At 38.3% G+C, this 16948-nt stretch overlaps 2 protein-coding genes, 1 long non-coding RNA gene and 1 pseudogene across 4 annotated transcripts; 2 read left to right on the forward strand and 2 right to left on the reverse strand.

The window, feature by feature from the left end:
* The first annotated feature begins 4025 nt into the window (after positions 1-4025).
* On the forward strand, positions 4026-5598 carry LOC104759648 (flotillin-like protein 3 pseudogene; annotated as a pseudogene).
* Positions 5599-5759: 161 nt separating this feature from the next.
* Positions 5760-8599, reverse strand: LOC104757715 (serine carboxypeptidase-like 18). Of its 2 annotated transcripts, XM_019239181.2 has the most exons (12): positions 8319-8540; positions 8063-8208; positions 7877-7953; positions 7658-7780; positions 7442-7544; positions 7294-7331; positions 7080-7181; positions 6892-6978; positions 6639-6785; positions 6495-6566; positions 6124-6405; positions 5760-6025 (listed from the first exon to the last, which is right to left on the reverse strand). In XM_019239181.2, the coding sequence occupies exons 11-12, from the start codon at positions 6265-6267 to the stop codon at positions 5945-5947; spliced, it is 225 nt and encodes a 74-aa protein (XP_019094726.2). In that variant the 5' UTR covers positions 6268-6405; positions 6495-6566; positions 6639-6785; positions 6892-6978; positions 7080-7181; positions 7294-7331; positions 7442-7544; positions 7658-7780; positions 7877-7953; positions 8063-8208; positions 8319-8540; the 3' UTR covers positions 5760-5944. The 2 variants fall into 2 exon arrangements, with proteins under 2 accessions (XP_019094726.2, XP_087350002.1); XM_087493876.1 differs by lacking the exons at positions 5760-6025; positions 6124-6405; positions 6495-6566; ... (1 more) ...; positions 6892-6978; positions 7080-7181 and having other exon boundaries at positions 7293-7331; positions 7693-7780; positions 8319-8599.
* Positions 6301-7478, reverse strand: LOC147923712 (serine carboxypeptidase-like 18). Its single transcript, XM_087496529.1, has 7 exons — positions 7442-7478; positions 7294-7331; positions 7080-7181; positions 6892-6978; positions 6639-6785; positions 6495-6593; positions 6301-6405 (listed from the first exon to the last, which is right to left on the reverse strand). Exons 1-7 carry the CDS (start codon positions 7476-7478, stop codon positions 6301-6303), a joined length of 615 nt encoding a protein of 204 aa, XP_087352655.1.
* Positions 8600-8845: 246 nt separating the features above from the next.
* Positions 8846-10140, forward strand: LOC147923713 (uncharacterized). The gene is made up of 2 exons (XR_015586068.1): positions 8846-9037; positions 9128-10140. It is a non-coding gene; the product is annotated as an uncharacterized LOC147923713 (long non-coding RNA).
* Positions 10141-16948: the final 6808 nt, after the last annotated feature.

Genomic DNA, 16948 nt, shown 5'->3' on the forward strand with positions numbered 1-16948 from the left:
CCAACATTTATAGAGATGACCATATTTTAGACAGTGTATTGTTTGATTTGTCTTTTCGTTTTCGAAACATTTTGATGGAAAAATAGTATATTCGGCACAGTATTTGGAAAATATTTTTGAACTATGTGGGACACTTTAACAAAGAGAATGTATCAATACCTACTTGCAACATGTCAACTGCCATCTCGACATTCAAAGGAGGTTTACTTCATGATGATGACTTGTACAAATAACTTACCAAGTATCAGTGTAGAACCATGGAAGATGTGCTCTCGCGGGCATGTGCACAAATAAAATGGAAAGAAAATACATCGTATCAACCTACACATTCGTCACATTTTGACTCTTGTGTAGTGAGGAACAAAATATCGACACGATATGATAAACCTTACCAAATACATCGAAGCAGAAACGCTGCATCATAAGTAATGATGAGGAACCTTGTCAAACTATTTTAAAAAAAAACTGAAAGTGAAGTGCGCAAGTTGCAAAATGATAAAGACGTCTTAATTTTTACGGCATGTTGATATCAGGTTATTCAAAGAGTATACTTTGTCAATTTCCCATGGGCTGATGACAAAACCAGTAGAGCAATGCTTACCTGTGGGGAACAAACGCTAATGAATCGATATAATTGAAAAGTTTATGAATGTTTACCCATCGACCAAACATTTTCCAATATGATAGTCGCGACTAATCCTTTGAGGAAGTAGACGCTAGCAAAAAATTTGTGAAGAATCACTGGATGCAAAAACTTGACAACGAAACACTCGTTAACAAGAATCTTATGGTGAGACACTTGGTGCACAAATCGTCAAGACTTTCACTACTGAAACTTAGAATTCATGTCATGAACATGGGTTGTAAATCATGTCGCAAGACAATAAAATTATGTCAATAGATGTGAAATCTTGTCACAATACAAGATAAACTTGTTTTACAGCGTAGGACACAGTCCTGAAGTTGTTCATCATATACAGTAATGAGGCCATTGATGCACGAAAACGTGCACGATAGGCTCGCTACAAAAATTAGGTAATCACCTAAAGGCGAAACACTCACTGCACTTATCTATTAGTGAGACGTCGCTAAGGCAATTTAACGAATCTGGTATCCACGTGGTGGTTGGGTAAAAGATATATGTACTTGAAAACAAAATATACTTGCTAACAATGATCTTGTACAGAAGCCCTTGATATAGAACATTGCTAACGAGATGCTCTCTACAAGATGAATCGCTCAATACAATAAGCATCAGGATGGTTAATAATAACTAGTGTCATGAACACACGACAAAAATAATGTCATGATATGTGAATCATACAATGCAAACGAGACATAAATTCGCCATGAGCGTGAGGACCAATGAAGTCATTATGATACATGAACACATCATGAGGACGAAATGTGAATTGGGTCATGAAACATGAATCATGTTACAAAAGAGACTAAATGCGTGTTACGGGCACAACTTCATAAATACAGTTCATGTCACGAAGAACAACTCGTAGAGTGAATGAAAGACATGTCGATGTAGAACCAATTCAAGGAATTGGTTATGGAAACATTGTCATTGTTGAGTTAATGTGGAACTAATTCAAGTAATTGGTTATGACAAAATAGTCAATGTGGAGCCAATATAAAGCCCATTCGAAAAATTAACTATGACAAAATCGTCAATATAGAGCCAATGCGGAGCTAATTCAAGAAATTGGCTATGAAAAATTGTCAATATAGAGCCAATGTGGAGCCAATTTACTAAAATTGGTTATGACAACATTGTCATCGCAGAGCAAATATGGACCCACTTAAAAAGCAAAAGAAAAATATTTACTAACATCGTAAGGAAATAGAACATATATCTTATCAAAAAATGTATATTAAGTGGTATCTCATATCAAATCAAAACCTTAAGTACGCTAGAAAATCATGAACACCAAAGAGACAAATACAAGCCATGAGAGATCAGAAAACCTTGCTAGCAAAAGAAAACGGAGTATCATGAGTGATGATCAGATTGCTATGATCGAAAAGACACTTGCAGATGAACCTCATATAAGGCTGGATTTAACTACACTTCATATATAGGTAGCCAAACTAAATCAATGTGTAAGTACAATATTTATATAATGCTACATATATATCTTTGACCACTTCTACTTATCTGACTATTTTCACATCTATGAATAATAGATATCATATTATTTTAAAATTTTCACTGATTTTCATTGTCTGAAATAGTTTACCAAAATACAGGGTTCCTAAATTACAACTTCATAACTTAGACAATGGTAAGAACTTTTATTCTATTTGCATCAATATTTGTTTATTCCTTCTTTTTAATATTTTAATTTAATTATGTTGTACTATTTCTAGATTTTAGTTATATTATTTAGTTAAATTTAATATTCTTATTAGAAATTTCTAATATATATATATTTTAAAAACTTTTGTATTATTTTGAGTTTATTTTTTATTTTTCAGTTAAAGATATGTAAGATCAATATTAATTTGTTCCTTTTAAAATAAATATTTTAAATATCTTATGTTGTAGTATTTATAGATTTTTTATTTAGTTCAATATTAATTTGTTCCTTGTAAAATAAATATTTTAAATTTCTTATGTTGTAGTATTTTTAGATTTTTTATTTTAGTTTATATTTTATATCTATATTATCTAAGACTCTTATATCATCATGGTTATAACTTTTTATTTGTTTTAACTGTCTTTTAATTTCTCAAATTTTATTGGGTTGGTCATAAACTCATTGCAATCATTTAGCTATTTTCTTCAAATTTTCTCATCCAAATTATTTTTTGAGCAAACAATTTTAGTAGTTAAAAAAACTGTCACTAAAAATTTTAATCGTGAAAAGAAACAACGTCAAAGTGAAAGTAAAGAGACAAAAATTGGTTTAATTTGTTCACAGATACATTTTATAGGTGGTGGTAAAGAGCGTACTTTAACAATAAAATATTTTAGGGTGTAAGAACACATTATTAGTGGTAAAATATAGAGTAAAACTCTATGTGGATATTAATAAGATGACGTTTTGATGGGTTGATTGCATGTAAAACATTTTGTGAATAAGTTGTTGAACTTTTTAAATTTTGACAATAATAATATTCGTAATAGTTAATGTTTCAAAAACATTATAGTGGTTGATAATTTAGCTGTAGCCAATTGTAAGAATTGTAAGAATAAGTTTTAAATATAAAAATATAAATTAGTATATTAAATTAGAAACTTCTCTCTAACTAAAAATATTTATCTATTTATTTCCAGAAAATATATTTCACTTACAAAAAATATTTCTATATTTTTAAAAATCTTAATTTTATTAAAATAATTTTAAAATCCGCACATCGAATCCTAATCTAGTACTGTATTAAAGTAATACTGTAATTTATTTGTCACAATTATCGGATAAATATTGTAAATATGTGATATTTTGGTGTTTTAATGTTTTCTATCTTTTAGTTTTCAAAATTTTTTTGTTAAGAAATAAAATATTATCTATTAACTGCATTTATCAAGTAAATAGTTTTTTCACCGATCAAAGTAAAATTGGCTTTCCTCAAGTCGGACTCCCAAGTTTTTTAGTCTGTTAGTGACCGACGTACCTTTTTACAATATAACCGAAGTTATATCCTGTTTATTTTGTAATTGACTTATACTGTATTAAATTATTTTATTATCGTTTTCGGTAAAAAAAGTTATACTGTTTTGTGTCACAAATCGAGGTTTTAAATAAAATTTCAATCAGTGTTGGATAACACCTAAATATCTGTATGTATCAAAGTGTCCGTGTAAATTGAAAAGGGAAGATTTACCAAGAAAAAAGAGTATAAGCTTTTCTCTTTTGAGTTTCTATGTACGCGTGGTGGAGGAACTTATATAGATAATGAGTTTTTCTTTACTCTTTATAAATAAAACACACAAGCAGACTCGTTTTTTAACAAAACTTAAAAATTCCGTAAACCTTAAGGCAGAAGAGAAACCCTAGATCAAAAGAAGACGCAGAATGAGTTACAAGGTCGCTAAACCGTCGCAGTACCTGGCGATCACCGGTGGTGGGATCAAAGATATCAGGCTTACCAAAAAGTCTTGGGTGTTTCCATGGCAGTCTTGCACTGTCTTCGACGTTTCTCCGGTGAACTACTCGTTCGATGTTAAGGCTATGAGTTCGGAGAAACTCCCCTTTGTTATCCCGGCTGTTTTCACCATAGGCCCGCGCGTTGATGACCCTCACGCTCTCTTACTTTACGCCATGCTTATGTCTCAACATGATAAGCACTCCAATCACGTCAACGAGCTTGTTCAGGGTGTTATCGAAGGAGAGACTCGTGTCCTAGCTGCAGCCATGACCATGGAAGAGGTCTTCAAAGGTAAACAAACATTAATTGGACGCTTTAATAATCTTAATTATTATCATAATCTTGCTTTATTTGTTAAATAGAAGAAATTGTATTTTTGTTACTTTTGGCTTATGTCACGATCCAATTGTTGCATTGTAGGAACAAAGGAGTTCAAGAAAGAGGTGTTTGACAAGGTTCAACTAGAGCTAAACCAGTTTGGTCTTGTGATCTACAACGCGAATGTGAAGCAGCTTGTTGATGTGCCTGGACATGAGTACTTCTCGTACTTGGGCCAGAGGACTCAGATGGAAGCAGAAAACCAAGCCAAGATCGACGTAGCAGAGGCACAGATGAAGGGAGAGATCGGTGCCAAAGAAAGGACCGGGCTCACAATCCAGAATGCAGCAAAGATTGACGCTGATTCAAAGATCATATCCACTCAGAGACTAGGACAAGGGACAAAGGAGGAGATTAAGGTGAAGACTGAGGTCAAAGTGTTTGAGAATGAGAAAGAGGCTCTTGTGGCTGAGGCTGATGCAGCATTGGCGATTCAGAAAGCTGCTTTGTCCAAGAATTCTCGTGTGGCTGAGGTTGAAGCAGCCAAAGCAGTTGCTTTAAGGGAAGCTGAGCTTCAGACTAAAGTCGAGAAAATGAATGCATTGACTCGGACAGAGAAGCTTAAAGCCGAGTTCCTCAGTAAAGCCAGTGTCGAGTATGAAACTAAGGTCCAAGAAGCAAACTGGGAGCTTTACAATAAGCAAAAGCAAGCGGAAGCTGTTCTTTACGAGAAGGAGAAGCAAGCGGAGGCGACGAAAGCTGCAGCTGATGCTGCCTTCTATTCGAAACAGAGAGATGCAGAGGGACTTGTCGCCATGGCCAATGCTCAAGGGACTTATCTACGGAGACGCAGTTGGCAATGATTACTCTGCCATGAGAGACTTCTTGATGATCAGCAATGGCGTTTACCAGGATATCGCCAAGACCAACGCTGTTGCAATCAAAGACTTGCAGCCTAAAATCAGTGTCTGGAACCATGGTGGTGCTGATCAGGGGATGAGTGGTGGTGGTAATGGTAATGGTAATGGTAATGCTATGAATGATATTGCTGGACTGTACAAGATGTTGCCACCGATTCTTGATACGGTTTATGAGCAGACCGGGATGCAGCCACCGGCTTGGATTGGTACACTACGTGGTGCTGAGCCCAAACAATCACTACCTCCACAACACATGGGTTGAGATCTCAGTAGTGCTTTTTAATATTTTAGCATTTGCTGGATTTTTATAATTTATGCTTTGACAATTTTAAAGATTTGAATGGAGTCTTTACTAAAGTGATGTCTAGGTATTGATTTCTCTAATGATTTCAAGGTGTGTATGTAAATAGTTTTACAAAAATACTAAAAAGATCCAAGTTTCATAGTCTAAAAAAGTATTCAAATTAATATGTTTATACACCCCAAATCATTTGAAAACAGATAAAAACTCCATTCAAATCAAACGAATTTAGTTGAATACACCTTATCTTTTCTAAAAACGCCGTAGGAAATATCAATGTAGGTTCTTTCCAAGCCAACTGAAGTGTTTAGAGAGGTTGGCCACTTATCCACTTTTGGAACATCATAAAGCTTTCCTCCGGTTTATACTCTGTCGTGTGTCCTCCTCCCTACAAAATTGAATAGAAACAATTTTTTTTTTTTTTTTTTTCAAAATGTAACGACAAATTAACTTTGACGAGAACTCCAAAAGATTTAAGAGACTTGCTTTGATAGTGGCAAATGTCATATTGTTGGCGTAAGTCCTTGTAAATCCAATAACTTGATTGTTAACAAGCCAAGGTCTCCAATCGTCAGTTATAGAGTAGTTTAGAGATTTAATCCAAGCTTCAGTTCCAAGAAAAGGCACCATCAAGTCGTGATCACCACTATAAACCAATGACCTTTAATCCCCTTTGATGCTATTGTTTCGATGGTACGGTACACTGCTCTGTATGTCTTCCTCATATGGTAAATCCCAATCGCATCTCGCCCATTTCCCTACACTTCCCTGCAGAGATGTCATTTTCTTTTATTCTTAGTTGCTTTATTAGCACGTAAGAGACAGATGGACATGCTATGTAATATATTATGACATACTTTCACTACATGAAGTGCTCTGCGTACATCTTCATCATTAGCCCAATACGCAGCTATCAAATACCGGTACATCTGCTTGTCACCTCTACCGTTTAATAACTAGATGATTTCCATTTTTATGGACTTTTTTTTTTGTTTGCTTACATAGCAATCTGGAGTCGGAAGAGAAAGATCTGACTTAACAAGTGTCTTAAGATAGCTTCCTCCATCATGTTCTCCTGAATAAGGATTTGGTGATGCCAAATCACATAAGGGTATGGAAATGAATCCCTCATTTATCCTTGAAACACACTTTCATCATCATATCAGCCAAAAAGTCTCACGATTAGTCTTTTGTTATTCCCTTTATGATATACTTAATTAGCTTTTCACAGTGTTACAGTAAACTTGTGTTTACCTTTTTGTAGTCCTCCACCAACTTGAAGCATTGTGTATTAGTAGGATCCACCTTCACATAATTTCCTTGGCAGGTTCTCTTAAGTGACTAAAGTTAAACAAGAGTTTAAAATTGTTCACTTCAATACAAAAAGATTGGTTTTCGTGAGAAGAGCTCGATAAGACATTAAGACCTCTATATATATATACCTCATATAGTTCATCAGAGATAAATCCCATTCCATGAGCATATGGAATCTTGGAGTTATTATCACTATCATGATCTGTTACAGGGTTCCCAAGGAGATAACCCTGTTGATAGAAATGATGGTTTTTAAACAAGAAATATCCATCTTATATATTAAGTAAGGATCATGATGATGAACAACACATGAGTGTCGATCAGTAGATCATATTGATGAACCTTAAAATTTATACGAGGGTTGTAGCCATGTTCATTTCCTGCATAAAGGTAATTAAGGGTGTAAGAATGTAATAAAGTGGCTAAGTACGTAAAACCAAATCCAGAGAAAATGGATTTTAGAGAATTGATGATAAGACAAATAACAAACCTATTGAGATATGCTGAACAATAGCTGGAACAACCATTCCGGCATAAGAATCTCCGCCGACATAGAGAGGATTTGAGACAAACTCTGGATTCTCAACTAGCCACTGCATCAGCAACACCAGTAATTTCAAAAACACTATGCTACATATATATATACTAATTAGATTCTCAACAAATAAAACACTCTGAAAATGCTGTCAAGAAAAGTAACAAGGACCTTTTGAAGAAACTCATAGGCATGTTTTGCTTCACCTGTGTCACTAGGCTTATGAGCAAGTGGATCTGTTGAGTAGGAGAAGCCAGCCCCAGCAGGCTGATCCAAGAATATTATGCTCGTTACCTGAAAAAAAAATCATCAAATCTCTTGAAAAATCGATAAAACAAACAAAACAAGCCTAACTCTGTTTTGTGATGGTTACAATGTAAGAAATATCACCTTTGTCCAAGAATATGAAGTGGAGACAAGAGAAGGCAAACCTCCATTGTAACCCTCAGTTTTAAAAGTCAACGGCCCTGCAAAAAAAAAAAAAAAAAACAAGAATCGATTTAGAGACATCAATTAACAAAAAAAAAAAAAAAGTCATCAAATGTTTGTAGTTCTTTTCTTTCTTGAAAAAATCACCGATCTCGAAAGCAAGAGCGGAGAGAACAGAGCAAGCTGGTCCTCCAGTTAACCAAAGAATAACAGGGTCTTCTTCAGGATTGTTCTCTGATTTGATGAAGTAGTAGTAAAGCTGAACGTTCTCTTCCTCACCAACACCAATATACCTTCACAAAAAAGATACATTCAAAGATTTAAAACTCACAGGGGTTGTTGTCGTTACCATTTACCAACAGTTTACGAAAATCGAAAAAAATGTAGAGGAAAGAAAACAAACCCAGTTTCAAGGTGGAATGGAAGAAGACCATCGAAACCAGGAAGATAGCTAACAACAGAGGCTGAATCAACTTCATGTTGACTCAAGAGGAGTAGTTGGAGCAGAAGAAGCAACTTTAGTTTCGATGCTTTAGACATGTTCTTATTAACAACTGGATTTTTTTTTTGTTTTCTTTTCTTATTAACAACAGTTTAAGCTTATCACCACAACTAATTCACAAAAGCTTATCAGTTTCCGAGTTGACCAGATTGAGTTTAAGTAAAATAATAACACGTTGAAGGTTTATGATTCTTCCTGCCTGTCTCAATATACCATTTCTTTACTATTTTTCGCATCTGGAATCCAATTCTCGATCCTTGTCCTTGTGAACTTAATTAAGCTAGCATAAAATTAGCCTTCCATAAAAAAAAGATTATTATATATCAAAAGTTAAAAAAGTTTTGTGCAAAAAAATCTTCAAGTAGTCAATTTTTGCAACTTTATCTCCCACTTCCAGAATTGTGTATTATTGAAAAGACGATTATATCTCTCTCTAACAGTGAGTTCGCCCTAGCCGCCGAGTAACTCGAATTCTGATCTCTGTTTACCCTCTCCGGTAGCCGGCGCTCCTCGCTGGTGCCGTGAGAGGGTCCCTTTCTCTTTGCTTAGTTTTTGGTGTCTTTGTCTCCGACTCTGTTCGATCTGGTTTGGTTTGGTGTAGAAGTAGGCTTCTTGGCTTGGTAAGTAGATCTCTTGGTCTGGCTTCTTCGTTGATCTGCTAGATTGCTAGTCGGCTTAGTTTGTTTTCAAGTTAGGGTTCTTTTAAGCAGAAACTTGGCCTTCGATTGGGAAATCTTCTGGTTTGTTTGGTGTTTAGAACTTGGTTTGTGAAGAGGCGGATGGAGCTGTCAATTCTTTTGGGCTTTGTGGTTGCAAAGAAGAAGTTAGTATTTTCCGGATCTGGTAGATCCACGGTGCGACTCAGAAGACTAATTTTCCTTCTTTGCTTGATCCCTCCCTAGTGTTGACGCTGCTCATTTGTATCTCATCGTTTGAAGCCGTCAATTTTGTTTGTTTGGTTGTGATTGCGTTACCCGCCCAGCCTTTGTCGTTCCTCTCTCACCCTTGGTCCGCTCGCCTTCCTTTGATTCTCATTTGGTTCTTTCCCTTTTTAAGCTTGGGCTCTGTTTTGTTGGGAAGATATGCTAGTCTTCTAGTTGGCAGTAGGTTTCTTCTCATGTTTTGTTGTTCGTTTGTGGTTGATAGCTTCTTATCTCTTCCTTGTTCTCTTTTGAGTTCGAGTGTGCAAGTGGTTAGGCTTCGCTCCTTGTCTCTGCTTTACAGATCTGGTTAGAGCTGATTGCGTTTTGGAAGGCTTCTATCTAGACGGTAAAGGATGCTGCTATCGTCGTCGTCGCATCCGGAAGCGTGTTCGTGTCTTTGCTTGTCGGGTTATGAAGACTTGGTTTTGGTTCTGAGAGATCAGCTCTCAAAAGGATAGGAGGTGGCTGATGTTATTGTTGGATTGGCCGTGGGCATCCTTGATAAATCTCTTCTGCAGGACTTCAAAGAAGAATTCCTCTTGCTGATTAAGACTAGTATGTTTAGTAAGGTTTAAGCCTAGTTGCCTTTGCTTACGGTTTAAGGGTTTGTCCTCTCTCGTTTTAGGTTTCAGTTTTTTCTTTGCTTTATGTATTTTGTGTTCATGTTTAGACTCCGGAGAATTCTCGTTTTCCGCCGGCTTAGACTCTAGGGACATTATGTTGTCCGCCGGCTTTGTATCTCATCCTTGGTACCAAAACTAGTTCAATAATAAAACTTCAGATGACAAAAAAAAAAAAAATCTCCCACTTCCAGAAAATGCAAGTTAACCATACCAAGTCAAAAATAATATGCAATATATAACTTATACATATTTTCTAAATATTTTTGCATAACATACATTAGATTTTAGTCTGCTTGGGCATTCGGTTAATTTAGGTTATTCGGTTCGGTTTATTCGGTTTTTCAAAATTTCGGTTATCTAAATATTATGTCGAATTGAACCGAATAAATGTTTGGTTCGGATTATTTGGTAATCGGTTTATTCGGATCGGTTATTAGATTTAAAATTAATTTCAAATTAAACCGAGTTTTTTTTAATTCGGTTTATTTAAACCAAATTATACCAAAATTATAAGAATGAGCTTAGAAAAACAGATTTACAATTCTAAACCACTAAACTTCAGCCTGCGATAAATACCCGACCCGTACCGAACCGAAATTTTTGGTTTCGGGTTGGCTTCGGTTAGGAGAGTTGAACCGATCGGAAGCTTTGTAAATTTGATCGGTTACCCGAGTTTTTTCGATTTGGTACGGGTACCCGTTCGGGTAACCGAGATCTTCATCTTCCTCCTCTTCTTTCGCCGGATCTGGTGAGACTCTGTGTTTCTATGGCCGCCGTCAATGTTTAAAGCTCATTTTAGGGTTTGTCAAAAGGTTGAAGATGACTTAAAAGTTTAAAACACACCGTTTTCCATTAAAAGACAATGTTTTTTTTTTCTTTTCTTAATTCTTTTACTGGGCCTGGCCCAAATCCTTTTTATTTATTTTTTTCTTCGGCAGCCATTTATTAGAAACAAAGAGTTTCGGTTCATTTCGACAAAAAAATCAAAAACCGAATTAACCGGAAACCGACCCGACCCGAACCGAAATTTACTTCGGTTATCTTCGGAACAATTTTCAAAAACCCGAATACCCGATTACCCGAAAAAACCGACCCGACCCGATCCGAAAACCCAAACTCGCAGGCCTAACTAAACTAGTGGGCCAAATTTTATAAAAACCAAGCCCAAATTAAATAGCAACCAAAATCCATCAAAATTAGGGTTGATGTACTCCTTGCCGCTACTCATTCCTAAGCTGGCGGATATGCGACGGCGATGGTAGCGTTATCTTCTGGCAGTGGAACCTCCCGTGAAGAAATATGCCCCCATCGAGATCTATAACCTACCATCATCAAAACAACATGCAATCCTTCATCTAAACTTAAGAAATAAGAAAAGAAAACAAAAAAAAAATTAAATCGACTAGATCTGAAAATTTACCAATCGCGAGTTTGGTGTTGAGGAAGCGGGTAGTGGTGAATCTGAACCACAGTTGAGTTGTCGGAGATAATTGATTCTAAGTGACTGATGGTGATAAGCCTGACAACGTTTTGAGACTATTGTGCAAAACACTGCTCATATAGATTTGGATCCCTTGTCGCTAGGGCTTCAATCCCTACTATTAACTGAAAAATCGTTTTTATAAGAAATATTAGTTTTCTAAAAAATTACAAATGTATGCCATTAGAAATAAGACAAAAGAAAAAAACTGTTAAGGGTAATTTAGTCAATTTATCTGCTTTAATTCGACCGATATTTCACCCAACAGTTTGACCTGGTTTCATGTTTAATCTCAGCCGTTCAATTCTTTTCTGAGAAAAAAAATCTCAGTCGTTACTCAGCTTCACACACAGTTTATTAGGTTTAATAAACTTTCTCTCTCGCCTCCGTGGTCAATTTTCGTCTCTCCAAATATGTTTTTATTTTTCAGAGATTTCAGTTGGCTCTCTGTTTAACTTTGGATTTTTGATTGGGGAGGGGGATTAATTTTTTGGTTTGTTTCATGAATCTCCAGGAATGGGGAATGAGTAAGAGAATCTATGTTTGTCGTCGTAACCAAATGTTGTTGTTGAAATCAGCAGATTGAATTAGTATTCCAATTCACGAGTTTCATCAAAGGATCAACATTAATTCGCGGAAAACCAATATCAACAATGAGCCGTACTATAGTGGTGGAGGACTTCTCGGTCCTTCAAATCTCAGGTAACTTCTTTTAATTCTCCTTTCTTTTAAATTCTCCTTTCAGCACTTACCAAATATATGTTTTATGGAAAATACTAATGTTACATAATTAAAAATTTATGAATTAAAAGGATTTATGACCAAATATATGTTTTGCCATTGGTTTTCTAAGTAATTTCATTTATTTATTAAGTACATATACTTTCGCAAACCATAATTAAATTTTGATTAAAGTCCAGTCTATTTATGGTACAAGGACAAGAAATAGTATATGTCAACTGAAATAGGTAATTCGAATAATGAAAATTAGTATACTCGAACAATTTTCCAAAAAAAAAGGGATATAAAATTTAGATGAAAATGTGGAATTGAAAAATATAGATAGATAAGTTCAAGTATCAAAATTTCACTAATTTTGGTAAGTGCTAACTATGCGACACGTAAATAAGCCACTTAGAAACAAGTACTTTGTCTATGAGTAATTCTTTAAAAGTGTGACACCCCGGTTTCAAGGACATGCAGATAGGTTTAAAAGAATTGATTTGGCCACCTATGTCACCAAAGTGCACTTATCTTTTCAGTCAAGGGTACATTGAGAACTCTCGAGTTAAGCGTGTCTGAGCTGGAGTAGTCTTGTAACATCGGCGGACCAAATATGGTATTTTTGGTGTGAGCGTTGATCGACACCCTTGGTGTATCGATCGACACCATATGTTACGGTTTGGTCGGGTTTGTCTTAATTGTTGTTTGGTTCGGTTTGGTTTAATTAGAAATCCCTAAATTGCATTTATAAGTGAGGAAGCGACGAATTAAGGGTTTTGGGAGTTTTGGTTTTGTCGCCGTTAAGTGAGAAAGAGAGAAAAAGGAGAGAAAACGTTTCTGTGAGTTTCTGGGTCTGTTGTTGGCGTTTTTGGAGAGATCTGTGGCTGGAGAAGGGAGAGCTGTTGCTGGGAACGAAGGAGAAGCTTCCTAAGCTGTTGTTTCCACCGTTTCCCAACCCAATCTTCTTGTAAAAGAGGCGAGTGCTTGACCATGGTTGATCTAAGCATGAGATCTCTTTTGTTTGGGTGTTTTTTTGGTTCTTGTGGTGTTTGCTTGCTTGGGTTCGTTGTTTTCTTGTTTGGCATAGGTTCCCGAGGTGTTTGAGTGAGTTTGAGACGGTTTCGAGGTGATTTGAAACGGAGAATCGACATTCGGGTTCGTGCAGTTCGCGTCAGCAGAAGAAGCATCGATCGACACCTCGTACCATTGGTCGACACCAGGTTGTAGAAGCAACGGTCGACACCGTGTAGCATCGGTCGACACCTTGACGTGCAAGCATCGATCAACACCGATGTAGCATCGGTCGACACTAGTCTTATCTGAGACTTGTTTTCCTGGTTTGATGTATTGTTGTGTGTTTGTTTGTTTGCTTAAACATGAGAGTCTCAAATGCTTGTGTGTATAACCTAGTAGATGGGAGGATGACCTCACTAAGTATTTATGATAATACTTACGCATCTCAATTGTTGTTTGTGGTATGCAGGTAAAAGAAAAGTGTGATCGTGGAATCAAAGGCGATGAGGAGGAGGATGTTCTAGAGGCTTGATTGATTGTGGTCTAGCTATTGTTAGGTTGCTAGTGTTGAGTTGATAGAACATTGTAGGATGTTGAAACTTTGTTATTTCATTGTTGGTTTGGATTATTGCATTGTTGGTTATTGGAATGTTATTTTTGGAATTGTTCTTCTTGGTTATCTGCTGTTATTGATTGTGCTAAGTTGATAGTGGGTATAGGATCACTAGTGAATTAATATTAAAAAAAAATAAAGGGAAGGGTTGTTTCATTTTGGTATCAGAGCCCTTACGGTTCTAGGTCTAGGGTTCATTGTGCTTTTTCTGTTGATGTTTAGGATTTCATGCTAGAGTAGATTGTGTGAGCCAGTCAATTGTGTGTGGCATGAGATCCTAGAACATCCTCTTCGAGCCTGCTTTGTGATTCCACGGTGAGTTGTGTCCTTGTGCAGAGATCGAGGTACGGTTGTGCGAGATGCTTTGGTGTGGTAGCAGGGACCACAAGGTGACCAACTGTCCACAGAGAGGTGAGCAGAGGGCAGTGACAGAGCAGCGGGCGGTGACAGAGCCACGGACCGATACTCGAGTGTGTTACTATCGCAGAGAAACGGGGCATATCAAGCCTCATTGTCCCAAGTTGCAGAAGATGGCAGTAACAGCGGTGCAGGCTGGAGGTCAGCCAAGAGTGCAGTAGGGTGTGCAGCCGGTGGGTTGGATTGAGCCGACGTCGCGGGTGTATTCGACAGTGGAGACCGGTGGCACTAGTACAGGTGCGATCACATGTATAACTTCTGAGATCCGAACTTGGTCAATTCAATAGTTCATAATATGTTTGTTTTTACTTGTGATCGAATGTTAGGTTCTCAACACATGAGGTTTGTGTAGGGACCTTGTTGGTGGGCGGGTTTAAGTCCCATGTTATGTTCGATTCTAGAGCTTCCCATAGCTTCATCACTCCAGAGTGTGCAGAGAGTGCGGGAATCAGAGGGGATTCCGGGGAGCGTACAGGAGTTGTCAGAGTTGCGGGAGGCAAGTTCCTGAGAGTTATTGGACGAGCTAGAGGAGTTGATATTCAGATCACAGGAGAGTCGTGGCCAGCGGATTTTCTTATCAGTCCAGTGGAGTTGTATGATGTGATTCTCGGGATGGATTGGTTGCGCCGGCATATGGTGCATTGGATTGCTATCGGGGTAGAGTGGAGTTTTAGCGTCCAGGAGGGAAGTTGGTTTTTCAGGGTATTAGACCGACTTCAGGGAGTCTCGTGATCTCGCTGTGCAGGCTGGGAAGATGATCGAGAAGGAGCGTGAAGCCTATTTGGTTACAATTTCGATGCTAGTGTCAGTGGGGCAGTCTTCTGTTGGAGGTATTCGGGTTGTGGAGGAGTTTGAGGATGTGTTCCAGTCGTTGCAGGGGTTACCACCATCTTGGTCTAATCCCTTCACGATAGAGTTGGAACCAGGGACAACGCCGTTGTCTAAAGCGCCCTACAGGATGGCTCCAGCAGAGATGGCAGAGCTGAAGAAGCAGCTAGAGGATTTGCTGAGTAAGGGTTTTATCCGTCCTAGTTGTTCACCGTGGGGAGCACCGGTGCTGTTTGTTAAGAAGAAGGACGGGAGTTTCTGGTTGTGTATCGACTATCAAGGCTTGAACCGAGTAACTATGAAGAACAAATACCCTCTTTCGAGAATTGATGAGTTGTTGGATCTTGGTTCTCCAAGATCGACTTAGCATCAGGTTATCATCAGATTCCAATACATGAGGCAGATGTGAGGAAAACCACCTTCAGGACGAGATACGGGCATTATGAGTTTGTGGTGATGCCATTCGGTTTGACAAACGCGCCAGCTGCGTTTATGAGATTGATGAACAGCATGTTCCAGGAGTTTCTGGACGTGTCAGTCATCATTTTCATTGACGACATCCTGGTATAGTCCAAGGGTCCTCAGGAGCATGCAGTACATTTGAGAGCAGTTCTGGAGAAGCTGCGGGAGCATAAGTTGTTTGCTAAGCTGAGTAAGTGCAGTTTCTGGCAGCGTGAGATGGGGTTCTTAGGCCACATTGTTTCTGTAGAGGGAGTTTCGGTGGATCCCGAGAAGATTCAGGCCATCAGGGAGTGGCCGAGGTCGCAGAGTGCCACTGAGATCCGGAGTTTTCTGGGGTTAGCGGATTACTACAGGAGGTTTGTTCGGGGTTTTGCGAGTATGGCTCAGCCGATGACTAAGCTTACAGGGAAGGATGTTCCATATGTGTGGTCACCAAGGTGTGAGGCGAGTTTTGCAAGCCTCAAGCAGATGTTGACTACCACGCCGGTGTTAGCACTGCCTGAGCAGAACGAGCCTTACGTTATGTATACATATGCTTCTGGAGTGGGGTTGGGTTGTGTGCTTATGCAGCAGCAGAAGGTTATAGTCTATGCTTCGCGGCAGTTGCGGAAGCATGAAGCTAATTATCCTACTCATTATTTGGAGATGGCAGCAGTGATTTTTGCTCTGAAGATTTGGAGGTCTTATCTGTATGGTGGGAAGGTACAGGTATTTACAGATCACAAGAGTCTGAAGTACATTTTCACTCAGCCTAAGCTGAATTTGAGGCAGAGGCGTTGGATGGATTTAGTACCAGATTATGATCTGGACATATCTTACCATCCTAGTATAGCTAACCTAGCTGCAGATGCCTTGAGTCGGAAGCGGGCGGCTTCGGCTCAGGAGCAGGATATGGAGGCGTTGGTAGGTGAGATTAGTGCATTGAGTTTATGTGCTGTCTCACAAGAACCTTTGGGTTTGGAGGCAGCGTATCGAGCAGATTTGTTGAGTAGAGTGCGATTAGCTCAGGAGAGCGATGAGGGGCTGGTGAATGCCTCTAAGGCTGCAGGTTTGGAGTATCAGGTTTCTGCTAATGGTACTATCCTTGTGCATGGTCAGGTTTGTGTGCCCAAGGGAAAGGATATGAGGCAGGGGATACTGAGAGAGGCTCATTCGAGCAAGTTCTCTATTCATCCAGGGGCGACCAAGATGTACCATGACTTCAAGCGGTATTATCAGTGGGTCGGGATGAAGAAGGACGTAGCTGACTGGGTGGTGAAGTGTGACACTTACCAGCTAGTTAAGGCGAAGCATCAGGTTCCTGGTGGATTATTACAGAGTTTGCCCATTCAATAGTGGAAGTGGGATTTGATCACGATGAACTTCGTGGTGGGTTTGCCTGTGTCGAGGACGTTTGATGCGATTTGGGTCATTGTGGACCGTTTGACTAAGTCTGTGCATTTTCAGGC

The sequence above is a fragment of the Camelina sativa genome, chromosome 17 (assembly GCF_030686135.1).
Source record: "Camelina sativa cultivar CO46 ecotype springtype chromosome 17, ASM3068613v1".
NCBI classification, from domain to species: domain Eukaryota; kingdom Viridiplantae; phylum Streptophyta; class Magnoliopsida; order Brassicales; family Brassicaceae; genus Camelina; species Camelina sativa.

Bases quoted from the DNA above. Each gene is read 5' to 3' on its own strand.
- LOC147923712 (XM_087496529.1), bottom strand. From the start codon at position 7,478: ATGGTTGTTCCAGCTATTGTTCAGCATATCTCAATAG. The intron at 7,182-7,293 runs GTTCATCAATAT...TTCTATCAACAG, and splicing joins ACCCTCGTATAAATTTTAAG to GGTTATCTCCTTGGGAACCC. The intron at 6,406-6,494 runs GTATGTCATAAT...ACATCTCTGCAG, and splicing joins GAGCACTTCATGTAGTGAAA to GGAAGTGTAGGGAAATGGGC.
- LOC104757715 (XM_087493876.1), bottom strand. From the start codon at position 8,455: ATGTCTAAAGCATCGAAACTAAAGTTGCTTCTTCTGCTCCAACTACTC. The intron at 8,209-8,318 runs GTTTGTTTTCTT...TTTTTTGTGAAG, and splicing joins CCATTCCACCTTGAAACTGG to GTATATTGGTGTTGGTGAGG. The intron at 7,954-8,062 runs GTGATTTTTTCA...TTTTTTTTGCAG, and splicing joins CGCTCTTGCTTTCGAGATCG to GGCCGTTGACTTTTAAAACT.